This window comes from Pseudorca crassidens, chromosome 4, assembly GCF_039906515.1.
Source record: "Pseudorca crassidens isolate mPseCra1 chromosome 4, mPseCra1.hap1, whole genome shotgun sequence".
Classification (NCBI taxonomy): domain Eukaryota; kingdom Metazoa; phylum Chordata; class Mammalia; order Artiodactyla; family Delphinidae; genus Pseudorca; species Pseudorca crassidens.
Genome location: NC_090299.1, coordinates 134752711 through 134778981, shown reverse-complemented (window position 1 = coordinate 134778981; position 26271 = coordinate 134752711). Strand labels below are relative to the sequence as shown.

The 26271-nt window shown below is 56.9% G+C and overlaps 1 protein-coding gene and 1 long non-coding RNA gene across 2 annotated transcripts in view; one reads left to right on the top strand and one right to left on the bottom strand.

Annotated features, from left to right (window-relative positions):
• Window positions 1–339: 339 nt before the first annotated feature.
• LOC137223992 (uncharacterized) lies at window positions 340–3306 on the bottom strand. The gene is made up of 2 exons (XR_010943170.1): window positions 3167–3306; window positions 340–1709 (listed from the first exon to the last, which is right to left on the bottom strand). It is a non-coding gene; the product is annotated as an uncharacterized lncRNA (long non-coding RNA).
• Window positions 3307–3478: 172 nt separating this feature from the next.
• The window catches only part of WFS1 (wolframin ER transmembrane glycoprotein), a 28100-nt gene continuing 5307 nt past the window's right edge, over window positions 3479–26271 (top strand). Inside the window, exons 1-7 of the mRNA XM_067736831.1 lie at window positions 3479–3648; window positions 10204–10439; window positions 19157–19239; window positions 19700–19844; window positions 21623–21793; window positions 23214–23294; window positions 24157–24302. Of these exons, the coding sequence (XP_067592932.1) occupies window positions 10205–10439; window positions 19157–19239; window positions 19700–19844; window positions 21623–21793; window positions 23214–23294; window positions 24157–24302 (861 nt within the window). The 5' untranslated portion in view covers window positions 3479–3648; window position 10204. The remainder of the gene's footprint in view (window positions 3649–10203; window positions 10440–19156; window positions 19240–19699; window positions 19845–21622; window positions 21794–23213; window positions 23295–24156; window positions 24303–26271) is intronic.

Genomic DNA, 26271 nt, shown 5'->3' with positions numbered 1-26271 from the left:
TAAAAGTAACCATCACACCTGCTGTATTTTCTGATGCATTAAGATTTATGACTGTTGAATCTCTGTGGATTGTACCTTGCACAATTACATAATATCCCTCTTTGTTCCTGTGAGTGCTTTCTGCCTTGAATCCTTTAGACAACATTAGTTTGTCATTCTTGTTATCTTTTAAATTTCAGTTTTCAAATGTAGACTATGTTGGACTTCTATTCGTCAGCATTTTTGGTGTCTGCCTTTGTAAACAGCACTTAAACTAGATTTGGATTTTATCCCAGCCTTACGGGCTTTTGATAGGAAATTCAGCCCATTCACATTTCTTATGAAAGTTGATATCCATGGTTTTAAATTTTTCATCTTTTATTAGATTTTGTTGTTATTGCTGTTATTTCCAGTGTCTCTCCCCTTTCTTAATTTTGTCTCTTTACTCGTTCTCTCCACCCTCCCTACCTCCACCCATTAATTCAGAAGTTCTACTCAGCTTCTTTTTTACCAATTGGTGCTTTACAACTCCTGATACTCATAATTAAATGACACTTCCCTGTTGATGTATAAAAAGTAAATGGTAAGAATGTCCCCCTCCCCATCTTCCCTGGCACCAAATCAGAACCTTGTACTTCTCCACTTCACTCCTTGCACAACTGCTGAAGATCAATTCTAGTTTTTACTTTCAGGCTAATACAGGTTTCCCTTACAGTATGTGGCTTATGTTTCAAGAATCCCTATTTAGCAATTATTGTACAGAATCCCAGGCATATTTAGGTTAAACCACATATTTTGCAAGGGTCATTGCTCACCACTATTTTCTGTGTTTTATCTTGAGATTTCTGCTGTGATTGAACTATGTCGGTGAGAGAGAAACTTCCGCGGGTCAAAGGGGCCTTCTCTGTGTCTTGCCATGTTAGATATTTTCCTTCTTCTGCCCTGACACATGAATTCCATCATAGCAGGGGAAAGGCGCGTTGATCAGACAGTCAGAATCCCTGGACATTGTCCCAAAATTGCCTAGGAATCTGGAACCACTCTGAATCTCCTTGTTTGGGTTGTGACCGCTTTTTTCTGGAATTCTGCAAGACTTTCTCATAACTTATCCTTGGAGTTGGAGACTTTATGGCATATCTTCAGCCCAGAGACATTTTCTTCTAGCATTTCTTTCATTTGTTTCCCCTCCAGCTCCTTTTGGAGTGCCTGTTCTTCACATGCTGTACCGCCTGGAACTGCCAGCAAGCCTCTCATTTTCTCCCTGATGATTTTCATGTATTGTTCCTCCACATTTTAAGGCATTTATTCCACATTATCTTCCAGTGCTAATTTTTCTCACCGTGACTATTCTCTTTCTGAATTTACCTACAACTTTTAAAGTTTTTTAAATCCATGGCATATGTTAAATGTTTCTGTGCTCTGACTGAGGTTCATTTTCTCTCTTGCCTCCCCAGGAGGAATTGTTCAATCTGTCCCCTTCCCACTGTTTATTGGGTCCCTTCACAGGTTTTGTCCTTGATGGTGGTCTCCTTGATGGTGGGCAGTGACCAGCCAGTGGGGATGGATGACAAGCTGCTTATGTTCTTGTAGACAGTGACAAATGAGTTGGAAAAGTCCTGCCAAGATACTGGAGGAGGGGTCTCTACTCCCAGCCTTGCAGGTGCGAGGAGGGCTGCTGATTCCAAGGGTGGGCTGCAGGAGCCATTCAGGTCAGCCTCCAGCCCTCCATGCTGAAGGAGAGGATGGGCAGTAAAGGTGGGTGGGTTAGAGAGAAAAGAAACTCATCTGATTTGTTTTCAAAGAGCCTCTAAGCTCCCAATAGATAAATGAGAAAGAGAATGCTTCTCAAAATTAAGAAATATGAAATGTCCAGCCTCTTAATTACCATGGAAATGCAAATTGCAATTGCAAAGGGACCATTTTTCATTTGCCATAGTAGGCAAGGCTAAAAAATAAAGTAATTCTCCAAGCCAGTGTGCACCCCTCGGAAGTAAACTGGAGGGAACTTTGAGAAACTTGTTTTGGTAAAATGTATCTATAGATCTGAAGAAGCCTATCAGGATCCAGTGATTCTGCTTCTAGGACTTTGCTCTAGTGCACACACACATATACCAACACATGCAGCGTGATCACAGTAACTTCTGGAAACCCTTTCTTAAATATGCATAAACCCCAAAATGTAAACAGTAATAGCCTTTGAGTGATTTTTTTTCTTCTTTCTACTTTGTGTTAATTCTCCAAATTTTCTGTAATTAGTATACTGCAAGGGGGAAAGAGTTCTGTGTGATTTTGGACAAATACCCGTCTATGTCTGAGCCCCAGTCTTCTCATCGATAGAAATGCGCCCAATGTCACCTGCCTCACGGTGATATTGGGGATGAAATGAAAAACCTTGAGGTGTGAAAACCCCCAAACTGAGCCTGGGGCAGAGTGGGTGCTGCTCGACGCCTGTTTCCTTCCTTCCTCTGTGAGCCTCACCGGGTCAGACACGAAGATGGGAATCGGATGGAGGGGGCAGCTGGAGGATAAAGTGAGGTGCCTGATGTGAGTCTCGTGGCTTTAACAAAAGTCCCCGAGGTAGCGTGTTCAGTGGATAGAACTCATCTCCCAAACCATCTGGAAACTTTGCTCCCGAAATATTGGTCACATATTCCCGGCAGCCATTCTGAGCAGCAGTTTCTGCAATGATGACCCAGAACAGGCATCTCAGGTTGGCTGTGAGGACCAGACAGCAGACACAGCGCAGGAGGCGCCCCGCACCGCCAACCGGTGCTTCACAGCCCCAAGGCCTGTCTCAAGTATAGACCTTTGCCCCTATCTGCAAACCACACCTCTCAGACCCCAGGGCAGAACCGAAAGGAGGGTTTCCAAACTGCCTTAGCCTCGCGCCACACATTTACCTTGTGAAAGCATGCTACGTTGCACTTCATGCATTTAAAGCAGCCCTTGGTTACAGGTACACATTTAAATGGGCCACATCTTCCTATCCCTGTTCCTCTGTTAGGGGAGCCCTCTCCATCTTTGGTGAGGCCGAAATTAAGGCGTCTGGTGCATAGTAGGCGCTCAACGTGTTAGTTAATATTGCAATAACAATGATAATGAATCTGAACTTGGGGACGCTGGGGCCAGGGTAGTGAGTGAAAGGTGGTCCCAGTCTCCTCCGAGGGTCCAACCACCTGTTACTCACCGAGTGCACGTCTTTCCCAGTGACCTGACGGTCTGTGGGCGTGGAGTGGCAGGGCCGGGTCTGAGCCAGGGCCCGAGTCCACTCGGAAACTTTCTCTGTGGGCGGGTCCGACCCGCTCACCCGGCGACCTCTTCTCTGAGGCCCTGTGGGCCAGTGGGCAGCTGTCAGGCGAGGCGCTCTGTGATTGGCAGAGGAGAGCAGTGATTGGCAGACACGCCGGCCGCTCAGCGGGCCGAGTCGGCGCCGCGTCCTCCTGACCGCGTCGAGAGTGGAGGGCAGCCTGCGGCCCCGCCCCAGGCCCCGCCCCTCCCCTGCCCTCGTTGTGGGCAGAGCTCTCCCGCTGCCACTGTAAGCGGCACCGCCCGCTCGGTCGCGGTTGCTTCCCTTTGGACCCGGTCCGTCCAGCTCCTCTCGAGCAACTTTGCAGCGAGCTCTGAAGCCCAAGGGCGTCGCGGCGCCGCGTGAGGCCTACTAGCGGGCCGGTGAGTACTTCACGGCAAGCGGCGGTCGCAGGGTGGGCTGGAAAGAGAACCGGGAGCACCCGGAGTTGCAGCCCGCCTCGGCCTCAGTTTCCCCATCTGAGCGGACGGGCGGCTGGTACTAGTGTCCCCTGCAAGTTCCCCAGAAGTTGGAGGGCCGGGGTCCCGTCCTCTCCGCGACGCTCACGGTAACCCCTGCCCGGGCCTCGATCGCGTCTTCCTTCCGCGGTGCGCGCCCCCTCGTCCCCAGTCCGGGCACCCCGGGCATCGCGGGGCACTGCGCGCTCCGAGCACCGTCACACCCGCGAGCCTGGCTTAGAAACCACACTGCCGGCGGGAAAACCGGCCTCAGAGGCAGGCGGCTTGTGGCGCTGGGGACCCGGCGAGTGGAAGGGGGCGCGCCTGCCCTGCGTCCCACAGCACCTGTACCGAGTTGCCCAGTCATGGCCCTTCCTCCGCGGCCGTCGGCTGGTCCTCTAGGACTCCGGGCCGCCCTCAGTGCCCCCGAGGCCGCTGGAAGCCGCCTGGGCCTCCTCATAGGGGCTGCTGTGTGTGTGTGTGTGTGTGTGTGTGTGTGTGTGTGTGTGTGCGCGCGCCTGGACCTCATAGGGGCTGCTGGGTGTGTGTGTGTGTGTGTGTGCGCGCGCGCTGGGGGTTCACTCCCCAAGCGGGCACGTGCCCTCCTGAGGGGGCAGATTCTGAGGCTGAAGCCCCCACTGCCCACTTAGAATCTGTGTAGCAGTTACTCTCCCCCTGGTGCTCCTCAGTAAGGCATGGCGAGGGGCAGTGGCAGCCCCTGGGCCCTGGCTGGTGTGAACCTGGCCCTCAGGAACATCAATTTCTGTTTTGATAGATGGAAACTTTCTAGGGAATCTGACTTTTGGGCGTGGTGGAGCTGAGCCCTCTCACACCATTTATTGTAGCTGATGTTAAGAAATTCCGAGGAACTAACATTTGTACAGTATTTGGCCCTCCCAGTAGTCTTAGGGGTAGGAATTATATCCCTATTTGACCCATGAGGAAGTTAAAACCCCACAGCTGATCGTGCAGAGCCTGGTGGGAAACCTCTGCCCCCGGGCAGGTGCTGAGAACCAGTGCCTGCCTCTCCTCGCCTTGGACAGTGACCCCTGGCACTTGGCCCATTTGTAAAGGGCTTTCGCTTCTGCTGTGATGCATCACTGAGGGAACGATGCCCTGGGTACCCACTGTGCTGGCTGCCTGACCTCACTGCAGACTCAGTGAGGAAGCCACGCCAACAGAAACCCAGAGGCCATGCTCTCCACTGCCCGTCCTGTCAGCTCTGTCTCCGAGGGGCTGTGATTCTCACTGGAGCCCCTCGGCATCTGATCAGGGATTCAGAAGAACGTTCCTTTATATACTTGCTCCCCCAGCAAATGGACCTTTGCCTGGACACAGGAAAGTTTGCTGGGAGACCACATCTCATCTTCTTTCCCAGGATGGAAGGGTATGTGGAGGACTCCCCACTCAGGCCTCCCCTGCCCCTCCCAGGCCAGGGCTGGACAGGCCTTTGGGGCTGGTCACAGAGGGGAACCTAGTTCAGTCCCTGACCCCCAAAATGCCTGTGCTGTGGGACAGAGACCAAATCCTGGTCCACGATAGTGGTGGTAAGAATTACGACAGCTAGCTTGCTCTACGCCTCATATGGCTCCCTCCCCTCTCCCAGGTCCCCTCTCACAAGTGGCACCAACACCATGGCCCCGGGGCACAAATCAGGCCCCATTCTGCTCCCCCCTGCCCACATTCAGTGGGTGTTGCTTCTGTTTCTCCTGGCCCAGGAGTGCACTCAGATGCCTGCCCTCGGCCAGGCCTCCTCACTTTCCCTGGAAGACCACCCAGCTCCCTCCCTGGTCTCCCTGGGCCATCCCCATACAGCCCTGATGGTTCTTTAACGGCCACTGCCCTACAGCACCAGCCTGCATTTCCTTCTGCCCTAGGCTCAACCCCACACTAAGCCTGGCACTTGTTCAGGCCCTCGGGACCTGCCCCAGGTTCCAGCTGCCCGCTCAGCCTCTTTTCTCCTTCCTGTGCGCCTGCCCCAGAGTCACTTCCGCACCTTCCCAGCCATGTTGCCTTTAAGCCATGTCCGTTGCCCTTTCTCCTGGGCAGTCCCTCACTGAAATGCCCACACACCTCCATTCCTCCCTCCCTTCACCCTTGCCTGGCTCATGTCTGCTTGTCCTAAAGCTTTAGTCAAGGCCACTCATCCAGAATCCCCACCCCGCCCCTTTTCCACCGCTGAGTGTGGCCCCCTTCTGTGCTTGCAGCCCCCAAGAGCTCCCTCTTTGTGGTTGTCAGTTTGGGTGTCATCCTTCCCATCTGGACTGAGTTCTCCAAGGCAGGTCCTATAGGATCCTCTCTGGGGCCCGGGAGACCCAAGTTGGGGCCCGGCACAGGATCGGCCCACAGTCCATACGCGCTGACCCACCCCGGCCAGGCGAGGAGCATTCCCAGCTTATTCCCGCTTAGTCCTGGGAACTTGGCACATTGGGTGGAGCCGGAATGTTCCTTGGTGTGGCCCTTAATACTCTGGGGCAAAAATAGGTACCTCCAAGGGCTATGTGCCCTTGTCTTGAGGAGTAGCCCTGTGCCAGGCTGCTGGGCTATCCAGAGCAGACATCCCAGACCCTGGGAACCCCTGGGCCCTCTCCCTTCAGGCTCAGTCACAGACGGGTTTTAGAATAACATTTTGTGGTAATTCCAAAAACCTTGCACGTTCATTATAGAAAATTAGGGAAGTACATTTAGAAAAAGAATAAAATAAAACTACCTGTAGTCTCTTCACTCAGACATAGTATAACCATTGTGGGGGCATTTTCTTCCATCTTTTTGTGCACATGAATTTTGTTTTCATCCTAAATAGGCTCAGATCAATAGCTCATGCTGCTTTAGATCCCACTTAACAGCGTCATACAAACATTTCCTTATCTTTTTTTGTTTTGTTTTGTTTTGTTTTGTTGCGGTACGTGGGCCTCTCACTGTTGTGGCCTCTCCCATTGTGGAGCACAGGCTCCGGACACGCAGGCTCAGCGGCCATGGCTCACGGGCTCAGCCGCTCCATGGCATGTGGGATCCTCCCAGACCGGGGCACGAACCCGTGTCCCCTGCATCGACAGGTGGACTCTCAACCACTGCGCCACCAGGGAAGCCCAACATTTCCTTATCTTTAAACGTTCATATACAGGGCCTGGTTAACAGCTATATAGTGTAGCACCATCTGGAGGGGCTGTGAGTTTCACACCTGCCCTCTCTGGACGGTGCTGGAAAGTACAGCTGTGATGGACACCAGAGAGGTGCTCTGTAAGAGCAAAGGCGTGGAGGTCCACGGTGGCACATGGATGTGGGGGAGCAGCAAGTGGGCTGAATGTGAAACCATGGGCATCCCTGGTTTTTCCCCTGGTCTGGGATCCTGCTGGTGGAGGCTCCGCTCAGAGGGTGTGTGAACATCCTTAAGGCTTCCCATGGGGGCTTGTTTCAGAGGTCGGGGTGGCCCCCCTGGGGGGACAGCAGAGTGGGGCCAGCCTGAGCAAGGGTTAGAGAGCTTGGGCTGAAGTCCGCGTGAGATCATTCTCCGCATGTCAGTAGGTGTATGATCCTAGCAGCCCTCTCAGGGGGTGGCAGCCCCTCAGCCGAGCTCCGTGATGTTGGCCTTTTGTGTTTTGATGGGATAAAAATATGCCTGGGTGCTCATGTGGAAAGAATGCCGGCCACTCTGGTTTTCTGGATCTTACACAACGACAGGTTCCAAACCATTGCTCTGGTCGTGGGGCGGCAGTGTGGATTGACTGCCCCACTCGTAGGCATCGGAAGAGTCTTGGAGCTGGGGTGGAGTGGGACGCTGATGCTCTCATCCTGCAGTCAGGAGTCTGGATTCGGGATTCTGGGGCCAGGCTGGAGGGAGGGACCTGCTTCCAATCACACAGCGAGATGGGGCAGGCTCTTCCCCAGCCGGGCTCCTTCCCCCAGGCCAGGCTGCCTCGGGTATACCTTGCAAGGCAAGCAGGCAGGTATTCTGAGTGGATGAGATGTAGCCCCTGCCTTCAGGGGCCCCAGTGTCACAGGAAAGAAGACAGAAAAGAAAGCGCCAGACACCATGCGGGTCCCTCCACCGGGAGATCACCTGTGATCCTCCCTGTGACCCATCCATGGCAATGGATCATTTCGTTTGTTTTAAAATAACAAGGCCTTTGATTCAAAAAGGGTTTGGCCAACTCTCAGGGAACCTGAAAATTAATCCTCCTTTATTCATCCGTTCTCACTAAGCAGAGATTTTACTTTAAACAGTAGTATTTTGATTGTAATGCGACATGCCTAATACTTAGCCCAACAGGCCAGCCAGAACCTGTGTTTTCCTGAAATTCCAGGTCGGAATTTCAGGCTCCATGTGGTTTGTCTCGGGTCAGCCAGTGACCCACACAACTGGGTTGTCTGCTAAATCACCGGCTGACTTTCCCCGCCCACAGCTGGCCACCTGCCCAATGGGTCTGCACGTGCAGGCAGATGACGAATTTCACAAAAGTTGCCTCTTTGTTTGGTTCCGGGAAACCTGGTGTTTGGAAATAGCACCAAGCACTGTGTTGGTTTCCAAGCAGATCCATGTGGCTTGACATGCTTTTGGTTTGCAGCCAGAGGGATGTTTTAAAATAAGGGCTCAGTCCCTCTGAGGGAGGAATGTCCAGATTGAAATCTCCAGGGTTCTTTGGCGGACAGAGATCTGATCTCTGGGACCCATCTCTAGTAGGAATGGAGCAGACCTGGTTGTGTAGCCCCGGGGAAGTGGCGTGTGGCGCCTGGGGCCCCCTCCGACTCTTGCTGTGTCAGCAGTCTGCAGACACGTGTCAGGCAGCCACTCTGGCAGGCTCGGGGCAGTCTCAGAGCTTGGAGCTGGGCACTGGGGATGCCTGGGAACCTGGTCCCTTGTGGCCTCTGGTCTCATGTGGTCCTCACAGTGTCCCCAAGTGTAAGATGATTGTCCCCATTTACAGTTGAGGAAACTGAGGTGCAGAGAGGGACGTGGCCTGCTCAGGACCACAGAGCTGGTGGACACAGCCAAGCGCGACAGCTACGACGGGTTAGTCTGGGAGCCAGATTCCTCATTGCCGGGCTTTCCCTGCTCTGTGCTCATTTCCTCATCTCAGTGAAGAGGATAGATATGGCCCTGAGGCTGCGGTGAGGGTCATGGGATCCTTGGGGATCCCCCGCACAGTGCACGTGGTCCCGACTTCTTCAGGGTCTGTGTCTGATCCTGGTTCCCTGGCTGGGGAACTCCTAGAGCTCTCAGCTCCACGGTCTGGGGCTCATGGTTGCCCTTAATTGTGTCAGTGGTGGTTTTTGCTGTTTTGCTAAATGGCATTATTGACTAATGGAGCCCTTTCCCCTGTGGTAGACGCTCTGTGCTCGCCAGTCTGTTCCGGTCATCTCTTCTGACACACCAGCTTCATGGTTTCCGTCACTGCACATCTAGTGTGTGTTCACATCTGGTGCATTCGTGTTCCCTGATATTTGTTCTGTGGTTCAGCCCTAGCGTGGAGGGCTTGGGAGGCGGGCAGGTCTGACTACATCCTGGCTCCAGGGGCTGTGTTCCCCCCTTCTCTTCCCCTCCCCATTTCGCTCCCCCTCTCCCCTCCCTTCCCTCCTCCCCTCGCCCTCCCTATCCCTCCTCTTCCCCTTCCCCTCTCCTCACATTTATTTAACTTTCACTCTGTGCCAGTGTATTCATTCCCTAGGGCTCATATAAGAAAGTTACAGAAACTGGGTGGCTTTAAACAATAGAAATTTATTGTCTCATAGTTCTGGAGGCAGAAGTCCGCGATCAGGATGTCGGCGGGGCTGGTTGCTCCTGGGGGCTCTGAGCGAGAGTCCTCCCTCGCCTCTCCTGGCTTCGGGTGTTGCTGGCGATCCTTGGCATCCGTGGGCGTGCAGCTGCATCTGTCTGACCTCTGCCTCCTCCTTCACATGGTGCCCTCCTCTCTGTGTCTGTGTGTTTCCCTCTTCTTATAAGGATACCAGTCACTGGATTAGGGCCCACCCTAAGTCAGGATGATCTCATGTCAAGATCCGTGACTGCATCTGCAAGGACCCCTTCTTCCAAACAAGGTCTCCTTCACAGATTTTGGGTGGACGTACTCGGAGGCCAGCTTTCATCCCAGCACAGCCAGGCACTGTGCCCTGTGTGGACCATCTCACTGAATCCTCGCGACATTCTACATCCCCACTTCTCAGATGAGCACACCCGAGGTCCCGTGGCTCATGCCTGGTGAGGCAGGGACCCAAGGCCTTGAGACTTAGGGCCCGGCTCATGCCTGCTGTGGGACTTGCCCAGCCAGCCAGCCTTGAGTGTTTCCTCCCTCGAGTTCCTGCTCTGTAAAATGGGAGTGTCTTACGGGGGCTGTTGTGAGGTTGAATGAGATCACATAGAATGCTGGGCAGCCCCCACCCTGTTTCCCTTGTCCGTCCCCTCTCTTTACCAGAAACTAGAGGCCAGAGCAGACTGGGCTTGGCTGGCCTCCTGTGTCTGACCCTCCGCTTTTCTCACTGCAGAATGGCCTCCGGTGCCTGTCCTCCGAGCCCCTCTGGCCCACGGTCTCCACCGCTGCCACAACAGCCCCAGGCCCGCTCACGGCTCAATGCCACCACCTCGGTGGAGCAGGAGAAGAGTGGGACGCCCCGAGCTCCCGGACCCCAGGTTGGACCTGGACGAGATGTGAGAGACACGACTGCCTCGGCCATGCCCCAGGCCTCGCATGCCAGGAGCCAAGAAAGGGTGGATGGAACAGGTAAGGGGATGGGGCCTGAGAAGCTGGACTGTCCTCCCCCGGGGGTGTTCTAGAAGCAGGGCGAGCACCCGAGTCCTGGCACGTGGTCCAGACACCCCTGCGAGGTTCCTCCTGCAGGGTACCCCCTGTGGTCGGGGGCCCACCTGCTCCACTCAGGGCCCCTTGACTCTCACCTTGCAGCGGGCTTTGCTCCTAAGTTCACAAACTTGGGCTGCAGCAGACTTCACGTTTCCTTATTTTATTTATAATCAAAAGCACCAGCTCCCACCTGCTCAGGGTCCCCACCAGGCACCGTATGGGGGGAGGTGGCAGGAGGAAGTCTTCCCCACCCCAGCTGGTCCCGCCCAGCACTCGGGGCAGCCCATGTTGTTCCCTGTCCACCGTGGCCACTGCTCAGGGGCCATTCAGTCAGGCAGCTCTGCCCGGTCTGGGGGCCCCACGTGGCCACTCTCCCTGGGGACTGGCTGCCAGCCTGCAATATGCCTGGGCCCAGGCCCAGGTCCCCGCTGCCCTCTGGACCACCATCCTCCATCCCCAGGCCAGGCTTCCAAGGGCTTCCCCTCCCCCCCAGTCCACTTCTGGGCCTCCTCAGGTTTCCACTCTGTCCCAGGAGGCACCTCCCAGGCGAAGAGATGAGACAGTGTGAGGACCCGGGTGCGACGCGACAGCTGGTTGTGGTGCTGGCAGCCTTGCTGACATTGGGGGAGGGACACCAGGGTTTGGTCCGTCCTCTGTCCACCTGCTGCTCACTGAGCACGGCCCTTTGCTGGCCCTGAGTGGCCATCGGCAGCACAGGTGAGTCAGGCCTGCCCCCTGTCTCCAAGGAGTCCACGGTCTCGTGGGGAGCATAGAAGTGGCCTTGGGCCTGGCGCTGGGGAGGTGGGGCCCTGCTCTGTGGGAAGAGATGACGCCTGAGCAAGAGTGAGCCTGGGGAGAGGGCACAGCACGGGCAGGGCCAGCGGGAAGAAATGGCCTCGCCGGGGGTGGACTTGGGGTAGAGAGAGCCCTGGGCCTCCAGGTGACGGGGTGGCAGCGAGGAAGGAAGGCTCGGATTGGTGATGCTCTCGTGTCTGGCCTGCGATTTGAGCTACACCAGGAGTGAGCGGGGGCAGGACCAGGCAACGGACTGTAACAGGAGCCTTGTGTGAGAGGCTCCTCTGTGCTTTCGGGGCTGTTGTAGGGAAAAATCCTCAAGTCTACTGTGAGTTCCAAGAAAGGGAGGATCCCTGGACCTCTGGCTGTGATATTTGGGGAAAACATAGCTGGTATCGGCGTTACTTTTTCTAATAATCCACCGAGTGCTTCTCAGTGCGTCTGTCTTATTCTCACAGCGACCAAACCTGTGAAGTAGGGACCTTGGCTCCGATTACAGGTGCGGCGATCAGAACGGAGCCCGCTGGGGACATCAGGTCTAAAAGCTCTGTGGGTGGTGAAAGCCCTGTGACTTCTTTCCATGGATCACCGCCCTCTCCTTCCTGCTCACCGAGACCATCCCACGTTCTTCAAATCCGCCTCCGCCTTCCCTGTTCCCCCACCTCCCCTTTGCCACATGGGAACCTCTGCCCAAAATATGCTATCGCCATCTCCACCTGTTGAAATCCTACCCAGCTCTCAAGGCACTGCCGCCTCTTCGACTTTCTGACCTCCTCCCACAGCAAGAAAGACATGTGCTGTCGTAACCGGACTCACACACCCACGGGCCTGCACGCACACACGCACACATCCAGTGGGAACGGAAATTTCCAAAACCATACTTGTCCTTAGTGTGTGTGTTGCTGTCTGATAGCCTCCATTCTGTTGCTTTTTTTAAAAAACAAATGCTGCTTGTGGGCAGTAAAATTGGTTCCGTGACCTTCTGGGTCGAAGTCTGTAGTTTGAAAAACGCTCTGTGGTTTGGTGCCAGTGCACCCCAGCCGGGACTCTGGAGTACGTCTGTCCACATGAGCTGTTTATTTACTGAGTGTCGGGGCCATGAGGTGGTGCAGGAAGATGGTGCCGGGATGGCTGAGGTGGGACGCTTGGCTGGGCTGGTGGCCTTGAGCTGTGTGCCCTTGAGGGAGTTGGGAGGCCTCGCTGAGCCTGTCTCTGTATCTGTAAAGTGGGCGCAGTCATACCAGCCATGTGGAGTCCACGTGCTAGGACCCTGTGCTCTGAGCATGGCACATGGGGCGAGGTGCTGAGTCAAGGCCCCTTGTCCCTTAGGTGCCTGCCCGGTGGCGCAGAGAGCGTCCGTGCCTGGAGCTCGATGTGTTTCGTGGATGTCATCAAGCCTCCTGCCCCCCGAGCCCATCTCATTTCCTATTCAGGCTTCTCCTGGGGTGTTGCCTCGCATGTCGGGGCAGCCTTCCAGTTTCACGGCCCCACTCAGTCCCTCTTGGGCGACCGGTCTCAGTGTCAGCTCCAGGCTCTGTGTGTCTGGGTGTAGGGGCTTCACGTGTGCGTCGGATTCTTCTCTCCCCCAGGAGGCTGTTGTGCTGCAAGCTGTGCGTGCGTGCGTGTGCGCACGTGTGCATGTGCGCCCACGTGCTTCCTTGTGTCCTGCACGAGGCAGGACGCCATGACTCTCTCGGCCGCCGCTGCTCCAGATGCTCTGTATGAGTTAGGGAAGTCCCCGGCCGCGCCCCGCCCTTCTCCAGCTCGCCCAGCCTTGCCGTTTCGTTTTCCCCCTTGAGAAGCCGGCTGCCTGAGGTGAGCACCCCCAGCTCAGCACTGCCCCTGCCCCATGCAGGGGCCCCAGACCCGTGGTGGGGAGCGTCTGCCATGTGCACTGCAGACCTGGGGGCTTCACGTGACCCCTTACGGTAGCTCGAGAGGGAGACTCTGTTCTTGTCCCCATCTAGAGATGAGGAAACTGAGCCATCAACTTACCAAAGCAGCCAGTGCTGAGTGATGGGCACAGGGGTGATCCCAGTCTCCTGTCCCACGCTGCCCCCATGCCCAGCGGAGCTGCAGGGACCTCCGAGCTCTGGGTGAAGAGGGCCTGAGCTCTGCGGCTCCATCACGCTGGACTAGTGCCTGATTGTCCCCAGAAACACGCCCAACTGGGCTCTTCTGATCTCCATATCTCCTTCAAAGATCACTGCGTTCTCTGCTTCGTCTCCAAGGCCTCTGGGCAGGCCAGGGCCTGATCTGGAATCTCTGTCCAGCCACAAACACCCCACAGCTGCGGGGCCAGGAGACGGGGGCTGGGAACGCACTTGGTTTCAATCTGGGTGAAGCAAAACGGCCTCAGAGGACGGACCAAGTCAAGACTGCCAGTTTCAGATAAGAAGAGTCAGGAAACACATGTGGTCTCTGTTTGGCTTCTGACCCCGAGGGGAGGGGCGGGGAGCACTGAGCAAGCGCTGGGCCAGTTGGCACCCTCGGGGTCCCGGCCCGCCACAGCTGGGCCCTGCTGCCTCACTTCTCTCTGTGGCGTCACTGTCACTGAATTGGACACAGCAGGAAACGTTCACCCCAGTGTTGACTGAGGGCCTGCCTGCTCAGCGGGTGCAGGAGACGGTGGGCAAGGCAGGCAGGGCCCGCCGCCACGTGCAGGGCACAAAGGGCTCCCAGGCTGATGGCTCTGGGCAGGGGTTGGACGCAGGGTCAAGAGGTCGGCCAACTGAGTGGGGTCTCAAATGGTCGGGATAAGGAGAATGGGTGTTCTGGGGAACGTTAGAGGATTTAAACCAGAGGAGCGGCATGACCTCTGTTACGTGGAGATGACCCGTGGGAGCCGAGGCCAGCAGGGAGGCCCGTGGCAGGTGGAGAGGCCCCCGGAAGCTGGGCTGACTCCAGGTCTCTGGCTGGAGCTGCCAGGTGGGTGCAGGGCGTGGGCGGGGCAATTTCCCAGCGGGGTTCAGGGCGGGACGGCGGGATTGGGAAGGTTAGGAGACGATGTGGTGCGGGAGGGGATGCGGAGCGCTGAGTCCCTGCTGTCCTGGGGACAAGGCCACAGCCACAAACGACGCGCTCTCTCCTTGTCCGGTCAAGGTGCTGGCTAGTGAAGAGTTAGGGAGTTTTGTACACGCGTTATTTTATCCTGACCCTGACTGAAGCCCTGGTCTGTCTGGTTGTCAGGCCATCACTCCGATCCCCTCACTCCAGGATGACCTGTCGTGAGGACAGATGGCAGGGGCGGTGAGGCTGTCTCCGGCCTGGTGGCTTCCTGGGACCTTTGGAAACTTGGCAGCATGCCCTTCATCCCTTACCTTTAACCTCCCCTTTGCATTCCAAGTCTTGGGTGTCACCTCTTCCAGGAAGCCCCTGCCATCAGGATTGATGATGCCTGGTACCTCCGCCGCCCCTCTGAGCCTGCACTGCTGGACTGTGATTGTCCCCGTCTGGCCCCTGGGCGGGTAGGGGGGGCGGGGGTCCTGCCTCCTTCAGCTCAGCGCCCTTGGCTCCTGGAGCTCAGACTGGCCCGGGGCCAATGCTCGGTAAACGTCTGCTGGGTGAGTGATGATGGGCGAGGTCCATGACCACTGCTTGGGCCTGTGGGAAGCTCAGACCTCCTGCCCGGGACCCCCGCCTTGGAGCTTAGCCAGCCCCTGGAAAAGACGGGGTCGCAGGGATTGTCCTCCTTGTGTGTTCATGAGAACCAGAGTCAGCATCACGAAGGCTGCTGGGACAGCCCCTGGTGCAAGGTGACCCAGCCGCCCACAGCGATGAGGAGGACACATGGGATGCCCTGGGGCTCTTATCACCTTTCCCTTCACCGCAGCCCACGTGGTGGGTGTCAGGAGAGGACCAGGGACTCTAAGGCCTAAGGCCTTAGGGAGCCTAAGGCCTTGTCCAGGGCCAGTGAGTGAGGCAGTGGAAGGGCAGCAGCTCCTAGAGACAGGAGTATGGCATCATAGTTCCTGTGTGTTTCAGATTGTGCTCTTCTCTTAAGAGCCTTTGGCGTGCGTTCAACCATTTAAACAATGTGCTCCAGCAAATCTAGATCTCAGCAGTTGTGGAGAATGGAAGCCAGCTTCTCTCTTGCTCTCAGCCGTCTCTGGGGAGCTGGCAGAGCCCTCGGGACTTCTGGGAAGGGACGCCTGAGGCTCCCCAGCCCACGGCCCTGGGGTGGGTGACGAGTGGGAGGATGACTTGCTCGCCACTCACCTTTGTCTGTTTCTACTCAGAACCTGCTCAGATCAGGGAGGTGAGCTTGGCAGTTCAGTCTCCAGGCCAAGAGTGTGCTGTGTTCCAGGCCCTGTGCAAGGATTTGGGGAGACAGAGATGAAAGCTTGAGACCATTCCCTTGTCGGTCCCCTGTCCACCCCTCCCGTCTGTTCAGCTTTTGCTGAGCTGTGTCTGACACTGGGGGATGGAGATGGGTCAGACCTGCGGGACACAGATCATCTCCGTAAAGGCTGGTGGGACCGTGAGAGACGCAGGAAAATGGAGATGGGCTGTGCTGGGGGGAGGGGACAGCATCCTGGGGACTCTCCTCCCATTTCATGACAAAATGAGCATCAGTTACTAATGCGGTGTGGTGGATACAAGTCTCTCAAAGGCGTGGGATCCGCAGGAGATAAATAGTATAAAGGAGGGGGTGTGCTGGTCCTCTGTGGATCCTCACAGAGGTGAGGAGACTACCCAGGGCCATGCAGCTCTGCCATTGCCGTTTTGTGATTGATAGAAAGACTTTCAAAAATGAGCTAGAGTCGGGACACTCTCAGTTGCTGGTGATGTTGAAACCCGATGTAAATTAACATAAGCAAAAAAAAAAGAAAAAGAAAAACAGGGTGTGGGGCTTCCCTGGTGGCGCAGTGGTTAAGAATCCGCCTGCCAATGCAGGGGACACGGGTTCGAGCCCTGGTCCGGGAAGCTCCCACATGCCGCGGAGCAACTAAGCCCGTGCGCCACAACTACTGAAGCCCGAGTGCCTAGAGCCTGTGCTCTGCAACAAGAGAAGCCACTTCAGTGAGAAGCCCGTGCACCGCAACAAAGAGTAGTCCCCGCTCGCCACAACTAGAGAAAGACGCGCACGGCAACAAAGAACAAAAGCAGCCAAAATAAATCAATAAATAAAATAAATTTATTAAAAAAACCCAAAACAACAGGGTGCAGGGGATTTGTTTCTTCCATATGTCTGCACAGTGTAGAGTATCCAGGGACTCAGATGACATGATTGGGAATCTGCCCCCAGCTCTGCTTTCCTGCGTGCCCTCACTCTCAGGTGGGCTTCCCCCAGGGCAGCCCTCGGCCTCCAAGCTGGTGTCTGTCAGCTGAGATCCAGCAGAAGGAAGAGACATTGCCCAGCAGCCAGCACAGACCCCACTGTCCTGACTTGGGTCTGTGTCCCTCCCTGAACCTGCTGCTGTGGTCAGGGAGACGGATGGGCCAGTAGGCTTGCTGCAGCCATCCTGTGAGAGTGGGGGAGGGTGGGTCCCCAAAGGGGCCATCAGGTTAGGGTTAGGAAGAGGCCAGGAATGAGAGTCAAGCCCGCAGAGAACTCGTGTGTTCAGTGGCCCTCGGTATCCACGCTGACGCAGCCAGCGTCTGGCGGTGGTCTTTATGTGAGGGTTCCTCCTTGGCTGGAACAAGCCAGAACCCCCCGATCGGTTCGCAGCACGAGCCCAACATTTGAGTAGTTGTAGACCTACTTCTGCCGGTGCCAAATGGAAAGGAGGGTAATGAGGGAGGTGAGGTGCCTGTTTCAAAGAGATTCTGTATATCGAGGAGACTTCTTGAAATGTCAGGCTGTGGACAATGTCTGCGAAAAATTAATCACGGACAGAATAACCTTTTTAGCCAACAGATCTGTGCCTGAATCTTCCATATTCTGATTTAATAAAAAGAACCTTGGACTTGTGAATTTAGTGAGTAAAGAAAAGAGCTGTGAACTCCAAGAGGTGCCTGGTGTTGGGCTGGGAAGTGTGGCCTCAGTGAGCCAGGAAGGCCCTGGGGTCAGCCGAGAGGTGGGACGTGGGGAGGCGAAAGGAACGCACACTGGGAACGCCAACTCTGGACCAGGCACTTAATACGAAGCGTCTCGTTCTTCATAAACCGTCCTACTGGATGGATATTGACGATGGGATTGAAAATGACTCTCCCTTGGTCATGAGGCACTTTGACGCTAAGGGTAGATTCACAGGCAGGTCAGATTTCTCTACACACACACCCTCCTTCCCTGCGAGCCCACCCTTCCCATTTGTTCTCTTTCGTCTGAGCCCTTGGCCAAAAAGTTCATTCCCGCCCTTGCTGAAGGGGGTGACGGCAGCCGAAGGGAGAACTGACCTTGATGACTCAGGAAGCACCGAGGTCTGGGACCACGGGGTGGGATGGACGTCCTGGGCCCTGAAGCCATCTCTGGGTTAGGTCCCTGGGACCTGGTCAAGGGAACCCAGGCTGAACTCCTCAGGGAGAGGTATCATCATGTTTGCAAGCTGTCCACCAAGAGGGTCTCAGTACAGGTGCCTGACCTGTGGGTGTCGTTAAGAATCCTCCTTTTGAGCCGTCCCCAGACACCCCCACCCGGCCCCCGTGTCCTCTCCAAACTAGGTGTGACCTCTGCCTTTGAACCTCCTAGGCTGCGTCGCTTTAGGCCCCTGCCCTGCCGTCTCCCCCTGGGCTCCTGGGTGCCGTAGATTTGGGCACCCTGCACACAGGGGCTGGCTCTGAGCCTGGCGGACCTGGTTCTGGGAAAGGCCTGGATGAAGGGGTAGGGAAAGCTGGTCATCCGGTGGGTGTTCCTGGGGACTGTTCGTGTTTCCCTGAATTCTGCCTTCTGTTTCCAGAAATGTCTAGAGAGCAAGAGTCTGTTAATCCCAATTAGGCACCTGCTAAGGTGGGCTGTGGCAATGGCCGAGGCGAGGTGTGGTGCCGGGCATAGGCCCGGGTATTGGTTGCTTAAATCAAAGAAAGGGACTGGTAAAAAGTGATCTTTTTAAAAAAAGTTTTTGTTATGCTGCCCACTGCAGGAGAGGCTGTAGTGAAATCGATGAAGTTATGTGATGCTTTTGTAACTTAGGATAGCTTTTTACAAAGAAAATATAGCACGAGCTGTATGATGTTTGGACCCTTGGACCTAGTAATTCACCTGAAGAACCTGTGCTGGGAGAATGACCCCCCCCCCAATAAAAAATACACCTACAGAATGGTTTGTTGGCACTGTTTTATAAAATTAGGGAGTATGGGAATAACCTAAAGGTCCGATGGAGAGGAGAGGCCCAGAACCCTGATGGGATTTCTGAGCCACTGAAATGGTGCATTTCACTGCAGAGCAACATGGGAAATTGGTTGTGATTCACTACTTTATATATATATATATATATACCAAAATGTATGTACCGTGATTATGACCTCCAAAAATCAGTCGTGTGTATAGACGACAGTCTTGGAAAACATGAATTTGGTTTGTTTATTGGGGCGCTGGGCATTGGGGTGCAGGTTCTCCAGCTCAGGGGCTTTTGAACTTGAGCCCTCGGATCTTTCTAGAACTCCGTTCAAGCCTGAGCTCAGCCGCTCTGGCTGCAGTGAGCTGAGGGGGCGACGGTGGTTACCGGTGCCCCCCTCTGTCCCTTGTCTCCCACCACGAGCTCTGAGCAGCCACTGGAACCGCCGCCGGGCAGCTTTGTGGTCCTTGCTCCCAGGAAAGCAGCTTCCTGGCGCCTTCTCTCTGCATCTGCTGTCACGCTCTTGACCTGGGGCTGACGTCTGTTCCTGCCGTCCCCTCCCCTCCTCAGATAAGTGACAAGGACCACCTTGGTGACAGTCCATCTGCTTGTTTTCCCGTGTTAAAGGGCCTGCGAAGGGAGATGTGGACACCCCCTTTGAAGAGGTCCTGGAGAAGGCCAAGGCCGGGGACCCCAAGGCACAGACGGAGGTGAGCACTGCTGTCCGCGGGAGACTCAGGCCGCAGCCTGCAGCGTGGTGGGTCTGGGAGAAGCTGGTGCCTGCAAGCTGGGAGCTGGGAGCGGCCTGACTGTGCCCGCCGTGTCCAGGCCCCCGTTTGTTGCGTTTCTGTGTTCATGGTGTTTCTTCCCTCCGCCCTCTGGGGAGCACATACGTGTTCACCTCCTCTGTCCAGCTCCCACCTGATCTTGGGCATCACCTCCTCTGATACCACCTCTGCTTCCTGCCTGTCCTCATGCCCCACCCCCTCTCTCATCGCATCAGTGGGGGAGGGGTCCTGACACCCCCCTTGGCAGGGAGCACCGGGTGGAGAGGGAGAGGGAGGCCGAGATTGCCCAGCTGCGGGGAGCAGCTCAGGGCAGGACGTGGGAGCCCGGGCGCTGTGCGTGGAGGCCGCTGCAGCACGTGGAGTGACGGGGTCCTGCTTGCAGGTGGGGAAACGCTACCTGCAGCTTGCCGGCGACGGGGATGAAGAGGTCAACAACTGCACTGCTGTCGACTGGCTGACCCTCGCCGCCAAGCAGGGCCGGCGCGAGGCCGTCAAGCTTCTCCGCCGGTGCCTGGCGGACAGAAAAGGTGGGTCAAGAGGCCTGGGGGGGGATGCATGAGGCATGCCGTGCTGCTTTGCTAAATTAACAACTAAAGTAGCAGCAGGAAAACTTGCTGCTGGCAGTGCCATTGAGCAATGAGTGTGGTTTCTGTTATGCCAGTGGCTTTGCCGTTTAGACATTTTTGGAGTATAACGTGTGATACTTAGGGAGTGAAGCCATTTTCATCCTCTTTAACTTGTGGTGGTGTCTACAAGGAGATACCCTCTGGGTTCTAATCCAAATTGAGGAGTAGATCCTGGAGCCAAGTTGGAGAACACGACGGGGGCCTGAGGTCAGAGTGGCACTTTCTGAACTGACTTTCCATCCAGTCTGAGCCGAGAAGCTGGGACCATGGGCCAGTGAAGACCTGCTCAGGCTGACACTCACCGCCAGGACGGGTCTGGGTGTTGGGAGGGGCAGTGATGTGTAGCCTGGCCACGTGTGGACACTTACTAGGTTATCCTGCCCAAGGGAAATGGCTCGTTCCCGGTGTCAGGGAAGAGTGTTTCCTGAAGGTTCAAACCGCAGAAGAAAGATGAAAGTGGGTGTCAGAAAGGGGCCTTTTTTCCCTCAGATTGTAGAAGTGTTTATTGTTATCAAAGAAAACTTGAACTATATAGAAAACATAAAGATAGAAATTACCCATCACGTTGAAACCCAGAGAGAAGTGCTCTGTAGTTTGGTATTTGTTTTCTTCTGGTTTTGCCTTGTAATGTTTTAAAGTAACATTTATTATATAGAATCTACTCTCTCTGGACCTTAGGCTGATGCCTTTGACAACTTGGACTGGTCATATTTTGCTAGCCGAAATTTCTCACCAAGCCAGCTTCCCTGTTCCAGGGCAGGCAGGACGGCCTTGCACTGGCCAATCGAGTCAGTGTGGCCCGCACAGCTCACTGGAGCCAGTGGTTCCCAGACGCCTTGAGGGAGCCAAGGCAGGCCCGAGGACCAGAGGGCGTGTGAGGGAGGGGGCCAGGCCTCGTGTGACCCACAGCCTCCACGTTCTCGCAGTTGAGTGCTTACCGATCATAAACGTGGGCTCTGGTTGAAAGTTTCGGAGACGTTTCAAAGGAGAAAAAGCCCAATCCTCCATCCCTAGTCTCGCTGCCCTCTGGAAGGGCCTTGCTGACGTCCAGGTGGTTGGGGAGCAGGGGGAAAGGCAGCTGCTGACCAGCCCATGAAACCTGCTCCCGGTCTCTCCATGGGTGAGTCTTGCCTACCTGGGAAAGGGCCGTCTGTGCAGGGACACAGTTGCTCCTGGCGCCCTAGGAGAGGCGGGCGCTGTGGATGCAGGGATGCCCCGCTCTTGCACCCAGGCCACTCACTGCAGTGAGACTGACCAGGGTCTGAGACCGGCTCTGCCTCCCTGACTCGGTGGCCTTGGCAATCCAGGCCGCCCCTGTGTGCCTTGGTTTCTCCATCTGTAAGGCGGGGACAGCAGCATCCCACCAGAGGGTCCTTGTTAGGGTGAAATGGGGAGGGGGGAGCAAGCCAGGAAGATGGGGAGTCCTTGCCCAGCACCAGGCTACCATGGCCACTTGGTGAGTGTCTGCTGAAAGGCCAGGCCAAGCCGCCCACCGGCCGGGACTTTGGCCAGACGTCCTTTTGGTCAGATGTTCGTTTCAGCCCTGGTGACAAAGGTGCCTGCAAAGCCGCTTGCAGGAATCCCTTCCCAACCCCCTCAAGCGGGCTGGCCAGGACCAGGGCGTCGCTGACAGCTTCTGGGCAGGTGAGGCGAGGGCTCTGATGCCTCCCCTCTTTCAGGCATCACCTCCGAGAATGAGCAGGAGGTGAGGCACCTTTCCTCCGAGACCGACCTGGAGCGGGCCGTGCGCAAGGCGGCCCTCGTCATGTACTGGAAGCTCAACCCCAAGAAGAAGAAGCAGGTGGCCGTGTCGGAGCTGCTGGAGAACGTGGGCCAGGTCAACGAGCACGGTACGCGGCCTTGCCGTGCGGCCTCCTGGGCCTTTGTGTTGGAGTCCTGGGTGCTTCCACATGGGAGCCAAAGCGGGGGCTCCAGGGACCTTCTTGTGGGGACCTCACAGGTGTCCTGTAAAGCCGGGGAGCGTCCTTCCTGGGCATCCTCCTGTTTCTGGGGTCCCCGCCCTGAGCTGTGCCCTGAGCCCTGGCTCAGTCCGAGGTCTGGGCGCCCAGCAGGCCCTTCCCCTGGTTCTACCTAGATTTGCTCTGCGCCTTGGGGTTTCCTCCCCTCCTGCCCACAGGCAGAGCCACAGGCCTTGTCGTTCCAATGGTGTCCTGCTCTTCCTGAGGGACAGGGAGTGCGGGGAGGGTGAGAGGTGTGGGCAGGGACCTAGGTCCCCGAACCCCCAAGAGTCTGTCTAGGGCGGACCTCATTGCCAGCCTCTGCAGCCCTCCCTATCTCCTTCTAACTTGACTTTCCGCAAAGGGCATGGGCAGCAGCCAGAAGGACGGATGGGGCAGGAGAATGGGTGTCCCTGACTGGGTGTGGCCTCTCCATTTCCCTGGGTTGGTGGCGCGGGGGGCACCTGACTCTTGTGACTTCATTACCTCGAGGAGCCCCTGCCTCCCGCTGTTCAGAAAATGACTCTCTGCCCAGGGCTTCGCCCAGCCTTCTCCGGCCCTGAGGGGTAGATGCTGGGGGCTGGAGCTACCTGCCAACCCGTCAGAGAGGACTGCTGGGTGGGCACCTCTGCCCCTTCTCTGGGGATCTCAGGGCAGGACTCCTGTCTGACCTGCCCCTCTGGGACGAGCAGAGGTGGCCGGGTGGCAGCACCCCCAAGAGGCGTGCTTGCCCCATGTGGAGCCCGGAGACCCTGTGAGGCCTCAGCGCCACCTGCACGTGCTGCCCCCGCCCCCACTGGCCACTTCCACTCGGGGCTCCCGTGGCCTCCCTCAGTCACAGTGCCCCTCCTCTCCTGTTGTCACTGTCTGCGCTCTGGTCCAACTCCTGCCCGCCCCGCCCCTGCAGAGGTGCACCTCGGAGCCTGGCGCGGGAGAGCTGGGTGAATGCCTGCCAGGTTGGGGGTGTGGCGGTAGGGGCGGCGCTTTCTCCTCCAGGGGAGCATCACGCCAAGTGACGACGCTAGCAGCAAAGGTGTATGGGGACAGGCTAGGCTGACCGGAGGGTATGGTGTGTCCAGTGCCAAGGCCGCGCCTGTTCAGGGGATGGGCTGTGCCCTGTGGGGCCTGAGTCACCCTTGGGGCGGAAGCTGAGAGGTGACAGTCCTGAGGGGTGGCCCTTGCACTGCCCTCCGGGGCTGCGTGGAGGCACCAGGCCCTGCAGTCCCCGGGGCACACTGGCAGGTTCCCGGGGGGCTGCAGGGAATGGGGCGGTCAACCTGCCCCGATTCTCAATCCACTCTGTCCCCTGCAGATGGAGGGGTGCAGCCTGGCCCCGTCCCCAAGTCGCTGCAGAAGCAGAGGCGGGTGCTAGAGCGCTTGGTCAGCAGCGAATGTGAGTACGGCCGCCGGGCCTGCGCTTGCGACACCCCTTGCCGTGCTGTCTCTCCCACCGCCCCGAGCGCCGTGTCTGCTCCCTCCTGCCAGTCCAGGCCTGGCCGCCAGGGTCTTGGAGGCGTGATGGATTTTCAGTCCCTCTGGGGCTGTTGATTGGGTGTCAGTGTTCTGGGCTCTGGGATCTGGACCCTGCCCACTGGGAGCATGCACTCTGGAGGGACAGCGAGGGCAGCATGACAGTCCCTGCAGGACAAAGAGCTGCCGGGGGCTGCGAGCACGCCGGGTGCCCGAGCCAGTGAGGGTGAGGAGGCAGCTAGCCCTCGGAGGGCACCGGGGGGTGCTCCAGGCCAAGCAGACATCACAGGCAGAGGCCTGGGGGCACCCAGCATGGGCTGTGGGGAGGTGGGGGATAGAGGGCAGAACATGGCGGGTGGAGGTAGTGAAGGTGTGCCAGGCACACAGTAGGCCCGGCACACAGTAGGTCCTCAGAGGATACGCGTTGACTGGCGGGGTTAGGAGGGGGCTGAGCCGCAGGGCGTCAGTGCTGTGAGCAGCCAGGGCCAAGGGAGGGCAAGGGTCACAGGGGCCCTGGCGGTGACGGTGGCTGAGGAGTCAGCGTTGGACCTGGGCTCAGGCAGCCCCTAGGCTTGAAGAGCTAGGGAGGGGGCCGCTTCGGGGGAGGGACAGCACATCACCAAGGCGAGGAGGCCATCGGCAGGCCTGTCTGCGTCTCTCCTCCCGTCGTCCGGGCCCAGGGAGGGGTTTGCCTGGCCCAGCCAGCGTGCCCCTGCTCGCCTGGCCACGCGGGGTGACAGTGCTTGCAGTCTCGCAGACCCCATGTGTTCTCTTCTGTGCTTTAGCCAAGAGCTACATAGCACTGGACGACTTCGTGGAGATCACCAAGAAGTACGCCAAGGGCGTCATCCCCGCCGACCTGTTCCTGCAGGACGACGACGATGACGAGCTGGCAGGCAAGAGCCCCGAGGACCTGCCCCTGCGCCTGAAGGTAAGCGTGGCTGGAGGCACCCGTGGAGGGCTCTCGGCCCGGGCTGCGCCGCCCTGCGCCCCCCAGCGCTCCCCGGGGAGCTGTAGGTGGGGGGCCTCGCCCAACACAGGGGCCTCAGGGACTGTGTAGCTTGTCCCTGCGGAGGCTCGTCCTGCAGGGACGTCACCGTAACTGCGTAAGGACGCGTCCTTGTGAAGGGAGGCCTTTCACGTGTGCTCAGGCTCTGAAACCAAGGGCACTGTCGGGGGCGGGCAGGTTCAGTGGGTGATGGACAAGCTGAGGCACCTTCTCATCTTTCCCTGCCAAACGCCATCGGGGGACAGGATGCCGTGCCCTGGAGGCCACCTTTCACTTAGACTTTGTCATTTTGAAAAATTATCCGTTTATGGCACAGAGTGGAGGTCAGTTCCTCGAAGATGCCTTTTCCCTAAAGCAAAGTGCTGTGTTCAGGCGGCCAGGAGGCCCCTGCAGTGGTGCCTGTTTATCTGGATCTGCAGGGGCTCGGGGAGCAAGCCAGGTGTGGTGTGGAGAGAGTGGCAGGGAGGTGACCGAGGGCCGACCTGAAGGGGGGAGCGTGCGCTTACACCGTTGGCCAGCAAGCAGCAGTGGCGTCAGGGAGCGAGGGAGGCTTAGCGTGACAGCCAGGAGTGGCTGCTCGTGTGGCCCTGGTGTCACAGCTTTTGTTTTCCTGGTCACGTGGTTGTGACTAAGGGTGCAGATGTACAGTGTGGCCACACCGCCCTTCACCAGATTTCCCCCAGTTCAGCTCACGGGCTTGAATTAGTTGTGTCTGTATCTCACATTGCCGAGAACACCAGGATTTACAGAAGTCTGGCTATCTGGCCCCAGACAGGTCCATCACCACGACTGGCCAGGAGGGCCCCGGCCAGCACAAGGGCCTCTGAGCAGACCAAGCGTCACAGAGGTCCTGGCGTTAGTCACACAAGAATCCGTCGGGTTCTGTGCATCCCCAGCTGCCTGGGAACGTGTGTGAGCTGCCGTCAGCGTGGGAGAGTGGGCTGTGTGTGTGCGAGCAGGGTCAGGGCTGGTGACAGGACCTGTGCTGACGTGTCACCCTCCCAGACGCAGTGCAGTGTAAGCACCGTGCTGGGGCCTGGAGGTGGAGGCTCAGAAAGCTGCCCTCGGTGGGTGGAGAGGCCGACTTGGAAGCAAGTTCCACAGAGATGCTGCAGCCCAGAGAGGTGGGTGTGAAGGCCACGCTCAGGACCAGCAAGCTGAGTGAGAGTCCCTGAGGGCAGGTAGGGTGTCCAGGGTGAAGGTTCTGAGACGTGGGGTCAGGATGGCCCAGGAAGCCAACCAGGGAGGCCATGGCTTTTATTGAAGGCCCACTCGGAAGCAGGCCTGGGCTAAGCGTGTTCACAAATGACATTAGTTTTCTTATTAAAGCGAGCGAGGGAAGGTGGAGCATTTGCTGTGGTTCTTCGCAAAGAGGAGGTGCTCCCCAAATGCCAGTGAGGGTCAAAGGTGAAAGGGTAGTGGGAGAAGACCCATGGGCCAGGTGGTCCTGGCCTGGACACCGTAGTTTGCATTGTTCTGGCATAATTACTAATAATGCCTGCTTTCAAAAGCATCCTGGTTTGGACAGCAAGTTATGTTACCCTCCTTACGGGTAACAAGCTCAGTGCTGTAAGATATCTGAAAGTCCTTTTTGGGAAAAAGAGATTTGAAGTATTCCTTTTTTTTTTTTTTTCTTCAGTTTTTGAAGTTGTCAGAGCACTTTGATTCTTTTACATTTTGTCTCATTAAAAGCCTTTGGAAAAAGAGAGAATGAATCATAGCGGTGTCTCCTGGAACTAAAAGCTGTCCCAGCCTTTATTAGTCCCCTGAAGGACAGAAAGGACGCGGGCCCGGGGAGCCCTCAGCACCCCAGTGGGAAGTGACAGATGCCTCTCTGCGAGCTGACGTGACCCCCAGGGATGTTCCAGGCTCCGAGCTGCCTCTTCTCAAG